We start from the raw sequence: 11,839 nt of genomic DNA on the forward strand, positions 1-11,839 counted from the left end.
GCTTTGTTTCAATAAAGGATTTTGGTAATTATGTTCTTTGCAGTCTTCTTTATTACAGTCATTACTAAGTCACTTCCAAATTGCTGCTGAATATTTCTTCTTCATAAACACATTGTTTTTGTGTCTGCATGTGCTGTCTGTTCGTATGCAGCGTATTGAAAGGGTATAGAATTTACAGTATGTTTATACACAAAACAATTCTGTATATTGATAGCTCAGACATGAGTAGAGGAAAGAAGAGAGGACAAAAGAAGCAATTTAGGCAGCTTGTGGATTAGTCATAGTCCTCCGGAGTTGCCCATGGATATTTCCGGTAGATGTTTCTGCCCTTAGAACTGTCTTCCGGCACCGACCAGGGGTACTTCATGGAAGGGTCTTGTGGCAATTTCCTGAAGTTGAGAAATGGTGCCCACAGCACCAAGCTGTACATGAAACCATATATTATTCTCAAATTCCAAACAATGAATTCAACAACATTATATTAGTATTTAGTAGAGATAGGGATAGGGATGAGCATGCTCTGGTTCAAACTGAATCGTGCACGGTAGAACTGAACCAGAATCGTGACAGTTCCAATTCCATAATATCAGGAACCATATGGTTTTGGTTCCAAATCGAAAAAAAATAATTAAAGTTTAACTATTATTTGATTAAAGTTACAAAAGAATTATTGAATTTGGACTATTTAAAAATAAAAAATAGAAAAAAAAAATCGATTCGAATCAATGGTTCAAACCAGAATTGGCGGTTCACCATTTTCCGGAATTTAACCGTGGTCACCAATAATAGACAACTTACCCAGGGAAATTGATGAAGACACACATGAACTGCACATACATCTCCAACAGATTCCTCCTATACCACCTTATCCTCAGCCAATTCATGAGGATAGGCTGCAAATCCATCCACAAACACTGAGATCCATTTACTAACTTCAAAATTTATCCAGTTTTCTAAAAAATTAAAGAATTTAATATTTAATTTAATAATAATAATAATAATAATAATAATAATAATAATAATAATAAAACATATTCACTAACACAGTTTTTCATTTTGAAAATTAAAAACATTTTATTTTTCAAGAACTTATAATAATAACTAACTTAACCACTTACCGGGAAAACAATGAAGTAGAAGAAGGCCGAAATCCCTGATTGAATCAATATCCATATCAAATCTTCTTGTCCATTCACTCCCGTCACCGCCAGAGCCGGCTCTACACCTCCCTGCCATAAACTCTTACATCTTTTAAGCTTTGTTTCATAACATACACAATTGGAATTCCAATTCCCCCTTTTTTTTTTTTTACTGGAAACAGAACATTAGCGATAAGAAGAGGGAACATATATAAGAAATAATGAGTGTCTTAGTAGCTTACAGTGGCCAAGATTGCTGCTATTTGGATAGCTAATACAGACTTTTGGTTAGCCCAGCATCGGGTGGCTTTAGTATTATTGATGTTTTTGAATGCCTAATATCAATCAATCAAGAATACATAAATTTGATGATGAGGATAACAACTAAATTAGTAAAGAGAGAATGAGGGTGTAATTACCTTTATGGGGATAGATAGATTAAGCTTTTTGTGTTTGGAGGGAGGGGAGAGAGAAGGCAGAGGCTTGGGGAGATGGGAGGTGGTGGTGGTGAGTGAGAAGCTCATCTCTCAGCCAAGCTGTGAAGGGAAGAGGGATGTGTTATTTGTTTGATTCTGAGTGGAATATATATGGTTGAGAATTGTTACTTCTTACTTGTTAGTCATTTGAAAATTATATAAATAATAGTTTTTTTTTTTAACTATTATTTTTATCATATTTGATGTGACTTTTTTAAATTAGAGGTTGTAGGTTCAAACTTTAATAGGATAGTGATTTTTTGTGTTTTCATAGATTAAAAAAAGTATGTATGGACACGTACTATATTGATTGATGATTTCATTCATGATGTTTGATCCCTTCTCAATCAATTCCTCTAGACTCCAGTTCTTTATTCTGGGCAAAATGTTCATTTGACCTATATATATGTATTCAAAATTATTTGCAGAAAAATTGGATTATGGTTTATTAATTAGATATTGATTTTCTAGGAGATTCCACCAATGTCGTTTCTTGCATACCCAACAAAGCTATCACAGCATCACCTCAACAAACCCAGAATCCAAACCCCTATACAGGCCGAGGCTGTTCAATACGGAGTATTATTTATGGCATAAACGCTTCACTTAAACGGATATGGCCCTAACGCTCCCTACCCATCTCAAATTCAGGCCTCCCAATCACCCAAAACGTTCAATCTTGCCAACCCATCTGGCCGTTTTTACAGTTAGAACAACAAAACTCACCCCTCGTACCCTCTCTTCCTTCAAACTTCACTGCAGTGATGGAGAGACTGATGTTTCTGCCACCACCCAGGAGCCTGCTTCTCCTGTAAGTTCCACTTTTGCCTGGATTTGTTTTTTGCAGTTGGAATTGGGGTTTTTGTTTTATTCAAGATTGCATCTTTTGTGTGTGTAACTATGGTTTGGATTGTGGGTGTTGTAGAAATAGTTCATTTCAGTTGAGGTGATTCATCCATGGAAAAAGATCGAAATTTGTTGAGATTAACCCGAACAAAAATCAATAACAATGGCAGAAAAAAACCCAGACTCCTAACCAGAGCGGTCTATTGACCTTCTTAGTTTGAGTCTGTCAGTTGTCCTTAGAAAATCGAGAAGACAAGATTTAGGCACCTCCATGGAACAGAATTGTTCTTTTATTAATTGGGATGGTGATAAAACATTCAGGTTACAAACAACATATTTATATGCAACCTTAAACATGTACATGTGCAAAATTACCTGAGCGGTCTATTAGCTTTCTTAGTTTGAGCCTTGAGCCTGTAAATTGTCCTTTGTCGGCTAGGGTCACAAGGCGGGTTTACACAGTACATGAGTAGTGGCTGCAATTTTCCTGTTACCCAAAAGGACAAGGGTAGAGAATAGAGAAGACAAGATTTACGTGGTTCGACAATGTGTCTAAGTCCATGGAACAGAATTGTTCTTTTATTAATTGGGATGGTGATAAAACATTCAGGTTACAAACAACATATTTATATGCAACCTTAAACATTTACTGTACCCATGGATATTGAAGGATTGAATTCAACTGTTTCGTTGATATCTCGTTGTTCAAGTGAATATATTATTCTCTGTTCTTATCTTTTCTGGTTACTGTTTTTGTTGCAAAACTGGGTTGCCGTGTTCTTTCTATAAACATGATAAGTAATGATAGAGTGCATTACTCCTCCATTTCCAGGATGTTGATACCACAGGGGACAGCATGTCTACTATCGGTGATGGTTATGTGGCATTGTTCGTCCGAATGCTGGGTTTAGACAACGATCCTCGTGATAGACGAGAGGCAATAGATACCCTATGGAAGTATTCACTCGGGGGAAAGAAGTGCGTAGATACCATAATGCAGTTTCCTGGCTCAGTCAATCTCACTGTGAATCTTCTGAAGTCGGATTCTGATTCTGCACGTGAAGCAGCTGCTGGCCTTTTGAGAGTGGTGTCATCGGTGAATGTATACCGGGATTCCGTGGCAGAAAGTGGCGCAATAGAGGAGATAACGGGCCTATTGAGGCGATCTTCTTCACTATCTTCTAATGTACACAAGTCTACCATTTCACTCTTTTTTTGCACACATCTTTATTCATGTGGTGTAACTTTAAATTAATGTATATATAGGTGAAGGAGCAAAGCCTTTGTACGTTGTGGAATTTGTCGGTGGATGAGAAGCACAGAATAAAAATGGCAAATTTCGATCTCTTGCATGTACTAATGAAGTTACTGGAAGACGACGAAGTGAGGGTGATCGAGGCAGCTGGAGGGGTTTTGGCTAATCTGACATTAAGCAAATTTAATCACAAGATCATGATTGAAGTTGGCGTTATTCCGAAACTGGTGAGTCTCACTTCATTTTTCTTTGTTTATAAAGAAAATTCTAGTGCTATTTCTCAACTAATTGTTCATTCTGACATTAAGCAAATCTAAGACCAATGACCTTGTAGTCTAGTGACACCAAGTTGCTCTCTCATATGGGAGGTTGTGAGATCGAGCCTCAGTGGGGGCAGTATTGACTCTTTGTGGCTTTGTGCTTCAGTAGGTTGAGAAAGTAGTTATGAACAGATACTGCATTGTAACAGAGTCAGTAGTACTCAACAAAAAAAAAAAAAAAACTTTTATTATCATACACAACATGCAGGCCAGACTATTGAAAACGGGTATGGAGGGGTCTAAGGTGATTAGAAAAGAAGCGAAAAACGCATTGTTGGAACTCGCTAAAGATGAGTACAACAAGATTCTCGTTATGGAGGAGGGTCTAGTTTTGGTCCCTTTGGTCGAGCAGAGATCGAAAGTCCCTTCACCGTTTAACACCGAGGAAGCAAAGGCGAATGCAATGGACGGTCAAGCGAGACAACGATTTCTCGACCGTAAAGGGGCTATAGAAATCGAAGATAATAAGTTAAACAACGAATCAAGTCGGTTTACCCTTTTGCCATGGACCGATGGCGTGGCTCGATTGGTTCTTATTCTCGGACTTTTTGAAGATGAGTCGGCTGTTGCCCGAGCGGCAGAGGCGATCGCTGATGCATCCTTCAGCGAACATATGCGTTTTTCCTTTATGGAAGCCGGTGCTGTTAATCGACTAACTGAGCTGATCGATCATCCTAACGACAAAATAAGATGTGCTGTTGTTCGGGCTCTGGAAAGGCTATCTGTCAGGTTTTTCTAAATTATCGTAATATTTTACGTTTCGTATTAATATTTTAATTGGAAGTTGTGCGAGATGATTTATACTGTTGAACATCCGAAGTTTGTTATAAACCCTTCCGTATCTTTTGGTGCAGCAATGCAGTTTGCAAAAGACTAGAAGAGGAAAATGTTTTGCGTTCTTTGATTAATTTACTGAATCGCTTAGAGATCTCTAGCAACATTACAAAAACGGTACAGTATTTTATATTCTTTCTACCGAAACTTTTTTGAAATTCACGAGTCATAATTATTTCGTACTGCTGGAATAAGAAACAATATGCCTTGCCTGCAGATTCTGGATATTCTTACTCGAATTCTCGATCCTAGCAAAGAAATGAAATCAAAGGTTTGTAGCTATTTCTCAGTAGACTTAGGGGTTTTTTGGTAAAGCTTATTTAATTAGGATATTGGGGTTGTAGATTAAATAATCTACTTTTTACATGTTCCACAACGATTGTGAATTATTGATTATCCAAACACCTTTTGGCTTTGTTAAGAGTCCCACATTGATAAAATAAGAGAGAACATATCGGTTTATAGGCCATGGGTTAGACTAGCTAATTGGTTGGATTCAATCTTTTAGTGTGAGTTGGCACATGTGTATTATAACATGGTATCAGAGCCTGTTTGGTGGCGTCCAAGCTTTTCCATGGAGTCTTTCTTAATGACCCTATTTTTATCGTTGTTTAGTTTTTCGAGGGACCAGCCAACTTTTCAGAGAAGGGATGGGAAGAAACAAGAAACATGGGACTTGGAGGAAAGGAGAATGAGAAAGCTGTATCAACTACGAGGTTTTTTAATATTTATATGTATATGCCAAGTCGTTGATTTTCACGATTGTTTCATTGGCATGTAATATATATATATATATATATATATATATATATATATTCTGGCTATCTGCATATGTTAACCCTTTGATTCCCGTTCTTGTAGCTTGAAAACTACCAACGCGGTTGATGTTCTGGATTCTGCGGTTCTTACTCGCCTCATTGATATCTTGAAGACATCGTCCCCGGATGTGCAGAGAAAAGTTGCTTCGATCCTCGAGTTTGTTTCAGTTGTTGAACCGTGCGCTGAAAAGATAATCTCAGTTGGCATAGAATCCGGTTTAGATGCTGTTTTTAAGCAGGAATCCTTGAAAGGTATGAGATACTTGTGCACGACTTTCAATTATCAGAGAATGCTTTCATCGTTTCTGTTTCTCACTTTTCCGTGACCCGAAGATGTACCTGAAAAACTTCTTGAGAATACAAGTTTTTTTATAGGGAACTAGCTTAATGCGTATTGTTAAGAGTCCCACATGGATAAAATAAGAGAGAACATATGGGTTTATAAGACCATGAGTTTGACTAGCTAATTGGTTGGATTCAATCTTTTAGTATGGTTTGGCCCGTGTGCATTATAGCTCAGTTGAGTGACCTTAGCCCAATCTTAATCCCGTCTTCTGCTTGGATTTACAGAGGAGGCGGATTTTGATTTTGATGGCCAGAAACCGGAACTACATGCCCTCGAAATTGAAGAAGCTGGTAACGCTATATCTGCAGCATCTCGGCTTCTAACGAGATTACTGGACTTTGAGCATTTCCGGCGTAAAATAGACGCATACCACTTCACTAAACTGCTCCGAGGGGTCCTCAAGTCCGACATCCCTCTTTATCACAAAGATTGGGTCGCTGCCTGCCTTGTCAAACTCAGCTCTCTATCCGGCCCCTATTCCGGCTTCGAGAACCCGATCAACATGGAGGTGACTCTCTACGAGACAATCCCGAGGCTGGTAGAACAGATGAGAACCTCGTTTTCACCCGAGGTACAGGAGGCTGCAGTCGTGGAACTGAACAGGATTATATCCGAAGGAGTGGTGGACTCCACCCGGGCCGTCTCTGCCCAGGGGGGAATCTTCCCGCTGGTGAAGCTCATAGAGAACGGGACCGAGCGGGCTGTGGAAGCGGGGCTAGCAATACTGTATAATCTAAGCATGGACAGCGAAAACCACGCGGCTATCATAGCTGCAGGAGCAGTCCCGGTTTTGAGGAGGATCGTGCTCTCGCAGAGGTCTCATTGGACCCGCGCCCTTCGTTTGCTTAGGAATTTACCCACCTGAAAAGCACCAAAAAAACAAAAAACATGAATGAAATGCAAATATAGTACAGGATATATGTCTGTTTAGGATTGTTGAGGGACAGTGTTGTTCAGAAGAGAAACCATTTCAGATTCTTTACACCAAAGATAGTGCTTTACAGGCTGGTTGTGAAGATGATGAAATAAGTCATTTTTTTTTTTATTTGATTAATAAACCCTTTTCAAAACATTGTCTAAAATCTAGCTTTATTTTATTGTAGTTCAACCAAAGAATAAGAATGGTTGTCACTACATAAGTTACATTGTTTAGGGGGATTCTTGGAGCATCTTAGGTGGTATTAGGTATTTAGGTGGTGTCATACTTCTAGTTTCAACTTAAATATCAGCCATTTGTATTTTGGTTGTATCAACTAAAATATTGGGTATTTATATTTTGGTTGTATCAATTAAAATATTTTTGGTTGTAGTTAATAATACGGAAACTAATGTTACCTCATCTTGCCCAAAGCATAAAGTTTCAGTGTTTTCTTTAAAGAAAAGAGTTTTTAGACATGAGGTTATGGATGAGATGACGTTGGTCTCTTCTAGCTTAACCAGAGATTGGACTGCATTGTCATCTTTTAAGATTTTACCAAAAAAAACGGTTTCTTTAAATTATTTGAAAATATTTAAATCTTGAACTCTTTTTTTTTTTTTTTTTTTTTAAGCTTTAAATATATACTTGACTTTTGAATAAAAAAATAATAATTGAATTGGGATTTGTTTACATTGATCTCATCGTCTTGATTCTTGGATTTCAATTTGATTTAGTCTTGGCTTATAGTTTTACACCTTGCTTTATTCTTTACTTTCAGACTATACTTGTTGATACTTTTGTACTTCTTGGATGTGCTTAGGCCTTAGACTTTAGTCACACTTTCATTGTGAAGAAGGGATTTGTCTCCCTTTCAAAGTAAGGGTTTGTGGCACCTACATGTGGCTGTTATTCACATGTAAAAGTTGTTTAATTTCATTTTTTCTATTAATAGTGATATTGTTCCACTAAAAAAAATGTAATTGAGTTCTTTCAACATGTTCAGCATGAAAGTACTTTAATTGGTTAGCTAAAGACTTTTGACATTACCTTATACAACACATTACAGATAACAATTAGCCTGAGATATCTCATATATACGTGCTGGATTAGATTTTTTGATATTAACACCAAGCTTGTACTAGTAATACCATTAGCCAGTTTCCCATATAGAATAACCTAATTGCAAAACTAGAGCTCATCACTCCTAACAATGCCCCAAAAGGATTGCTAGAATCCCGAATTAAAGTCATCAACCTTCAAAGATTTATTGGACTTCATCTCATATATAAAGCTTCCTTAACCTCTTATACTTGAAATGGCCGCATAACTTCTCTTTTTGATATTATGTAATACGTTCCCTAATGCACTTGAGGACCAGCGTGCAGTTCCCTTGGCAGGAGACTCCTTGACTGACTTGATATCACGACTAAAGGCGACAATGTTGGGGTTCGAATCTCACTAAAAATATGAACGGGAAAAAGATCCAGGATGATAGAATATGTGGATCGGATTGGATCCCTTGTGCGCGCATGAAGACTAAGGTCTGACTGGTGGCTTGATTGTGCGACTCACGATTTAACATTTAGCATATTTAGTATTAAAAGTTTGCACTTGCAAAAATACGAAAGTATATTGCAATTAATTAGGATTTCGATTTTAGAGTTTTATGACTGAATTTTTTATTTTATTTGGTCCATTGGTTCACTTTTTAGTACTTAAGGAGAATAGTTATTCAAAGGGTTTTACTATTGGAATCCCGAAATGATCTATTCTCTTTGCAAGGAGAATAGTTATTTGAAGGAAAACCCAAATATTAGACTATTCATAAGTTCTCACAAATAACGTAACTTATATTATATTTGATAGAGTAATACTTAATTTATTCTTATCTATTTTTGTCATGTGTTATTATTATTATTATTATTATTATTATTATTATTATTATTATTATTATTATTATTATTGTTATTATTATTACTATTATTATTATTATTATTATAGTACATAACAAAAACAAGCTATTAATTAATAATAATAAATACACACAATAATAATAATAATAATAATAATAATAATAATAATTATTATTATTATTATTATTATTATTATTATTATTATTATTGTTGTTGTTGTTGTTGTTGTTGTTATTATTATGTGTATACATACATATATCAATGTGGAGGTTAATTTTATCATTGAATATCTATTACATTTCTATCTATTTCTTAATCCAACCAAACACTATAATACAATTTTTAAATATATTCCTCAATAAAATTAAATTCATATTATATTCCTTGCCTATACCATTCTCGATTAATAAGATTCATTTTTGTTTTGTGCTACATCCTTTTTTTTTGAAAGTTACTGGCTCTATTACATTGTAGTATCTGTTCATATACTTTCTCAACCTACTGAAACACAAAGGCTCGAACTCATAATCTTCCAAATGAAAGTTCAACCCGGGTACCATTAGACCACATAGTCCTGATTTTTGTGCTACATCCTAAATAACTCATTTTCACGCAATCGTGCAACATCCGTATCATTACTAATTACTAAATACGTGAACAAATAAGATCTAGAACTTTATTTTACCCAAAAATTAGTCTTTAATCACCTAAAGACTTCCCTAAATTATATTCCTACATCACTATGGTATCAAATAGAAACCAATAGATTATAATTATATTATATTATATTAACACTCCTTAAAGTATTTTATCAAATTAAATGTAAAAACAAGATGAATCATAGTCGAACTAAAAAAATTAGGATTTTAGGATCTAATGCCGATGTCTATGTCTCAGTCGTCGATTTGGGTTTCAGGGTCTGAGGTTAAGGCCATGGTCATAGCCGAAAATTCAAGCTTCGCTCATTTCGCTAATCGTCTTAGTTCTCTCGTCAATGATTCGTTTGATGGTTTAAGTTCGAGAAGAAGGATACCCCTCTTTAGTCCTACACAACAAGTATATATGTTGGATTTTTTTTTAAAGATTAATTGAAAATTTTAAATAAATCAAACATTTGAAATAACTTTCTAGTGAATTTAATTATTATGTTTTTAGAGATTGTTTAGAAATGTTGAAAATATTTCTGAAAAATGATTTCAAAAAATGACTCATTTTTGTTGAGGTGTTTGTGAAAATTTTAAAAAATGGGCTTAAAAAAAAAAAGTTTAAAGTGTGTTTGGTTGGAAGGAAATAATGATGTGGGAAAGGAAATTCGGTTGAAAATAATAAGGTGAGAATAAAGTAGGAATTCAAATTACGTTGTTTAGTAGGGATGAATAAAATTATTAGAATTGAGAATGAAAGAAGTAAAGACTAAAATATCCTTGTGTAATAATAATAGTACTAATAACTAAGGGTAGTAATGTCATTTCATCTATTTTATCCGTTTCCCCGTGAATTACAATTGCAATTCAACAAAAGGAGGGAATTGCAATTCCGTGGTTATTACTATTTTGCCTACATCCCTACAATACTCTTTCAATTTCAAAAAAGATCTCACATTCACATCACATCAAAACAAAAACTAAAACAATAAAGTGCAAAAAGCTACCGCAGCCTTTTGTCAGGGTTGCAAGCTTGCAGTCTTTTGTCAGGGTTGCAAGCTTGCAACCCATGTAATCATTAAAAAAAATTAATATTTTTTTCTTTCTACATCAACTCTATGTCATCTTGTAATTGCCCTTCTTTCATGGATAAATCCATCCTTAACAGAGTCGAGGTTAAAGATGAGGGTTTCAAGATCTAATGTCGATGTCTATGTTGGAGTTGTCGATTTGGGTTTCAATGTTTGAGGGCGAAGCCATGGTCAGAACCGAAGATTCAAGCATCGCTTGTTCCGCTAATCGTCTTAGTTCTCTCGTTCGTGGTTGGTTTGAGAGTTCAAGTTCGACGGCAAGGATACCCCTCATTAGTCCTACCCAACAGGTATGCTGATTTTTTTTTTTAATTAATCAAAAAGTGTAAACAAATCAAACATTTGAAATAACTTTCAAATGAATTGAATTGTTATGTTTTTAGGGTTTGTTTAGAAACCTTCGAAAACGGCTCATTTTTGGGGTAAAAAACTATTTTTTTTTTAATTTTTGGTTCATTTTTCAAAAAATGAACACACACACGTTAATTAGTTGAATAGTAGTAAAAAAGTCACACAATTTGAAATATTATTGCATTTGTGATATCCGATTGCTTATATGTGTCGGCAAATTATGTTGTGAGCACGTGCCCAACATGCACATGGTGCGCACGAATCTATATTCATAATTTTTATATTGTAATCCATAATTTCTAGATTCTTGGTGAGCTAAAATTTATACTTTAGATTCATAAATGTCACCATGTACATTTTGTGACATTTTCTATTCAAAATGCTGGAAACATAATGTAAAGGTTGGGTTGTGAGACTTTGGACACTATAGTGAAATTGAGAGTAATTCAAGCTTCGGTAATGAGCCACCTGTCACCTGAGATGACAGAAGTAAGAGAGGGTTTTTGGGAACTTTGAGTTAACATGACAATCATATTTTTTTTTCTTAAATGTTAATCAGGAAAAGCTAAATTATCTCTACATATTTCCTTATTTATGGTTACTCATTTTCTACCTATTTTCTTATTTATAATTTTTCATTTTGTTGATTTCTCGTCTTATAAATTATAATGGTGCATCCTGTCAATTTTGCACAATTTATATGCCATTGCTAGTTTCTAAATATGTGAACAAATAATGTAGAACTTCCTTTTACCCAAAAAATATATATTCTTTAATCAACCTAATGACTTCTCTAGATTTATATTCCAATGTCAAAATGGTATGAAATGGGAACCAAAAAAATTATAATTTATAATTATAATAATAAAAAGTACAGTTGTTAAGGT

The 11,839-nt window shown here is 35.1% G+C and overlaps 2 protein-coding genes across 3 annotated transcripts; one reads left to right on the forward strand and one right to left on the reverse strand.

Moving 5' to 3' along the window:
• Positions 1-80: 80 nt before the first annotated feature.
• On the reverse strand, positions 81-1,701 carry LOC109156868 (NAD(P)H-quinone oxidoreductase subunit L, chloroplastic). The gene is made up of 5 exons (XM_019304731.1): positions 1,559-1,701; positions 1,382-1,474; positions 1,119-1,229; positions 799-893; positions 81-422 (listed from the first exon to the last, which is right to left on the reverse strand). Exons 1-5 carry the CDS (start codon positions 1,661-1,663, stop codon positions 275-277), a joined length of 552 nt encoding a protein of 183 aa, XP_019160276.1. The 5' UTR covers positions 1,664-1,701; the 3' UTR covers positions 81-274.
• A 259-nt stretch (positions 1,702-1,960) lies between these two features.
• Positions 1,961-7,023, forward strand: LOC109156869. Of its 2 annotated transcripts, none has more exons than XM_019304732.1 (9): positions 1,961-2,426; positions 3,294-3,647; positions 3,728-3,943; positions 4,245-4,765; positions 4,891-4,987; positions 5,088-5,141; positions 5,486-5,586; positions 5,732-5,940; positions 6,259-7,023. In XM_019304732.1, the coding sequence occupies exons 1-9, from the start codon at positions 2,232-2,234 to the stop codon at positions 6,897-6,899; spliced, it is 2,388 nt and encodes a 795-aa protein (XP_019160277.1). In that variant the 5' UTR covers positions 1,961-2,231; the 3' UTR covers positions 6,900-7,023. The 2 variants fall into 2 exon arrangements, with proteins under 2 accessions (XP_019160277.1, XP_019160278.1); XM_019304733.1 differs by lacking the exon at positions 1,961-2,426 and adding an exon at positions 3,087-3,242 and having other exon boundaries at positions 3,283-3,647.
• The last annotated feature ends 4,816 nt before the right edge of the window (positions 7,024-11,839 follow it).

The sequence above is a fragment of the Ipomoea nil genome, unplaced genomic scaffold, assembly GCF_001879475.1.
Source record: "Ipomoea nil cultivar Tokyo-kokei standard unplaced genomic scaffold, Asagao_1.1 scaffold2759, whole genome shotgun sequence".
Lineage (NCBI taxonomy): Eukaryota > Viridiplantae > Streptophyta > Magnoliopsida > Solanales > Convolvulaceae > Ipomoea > Ipomoea nil.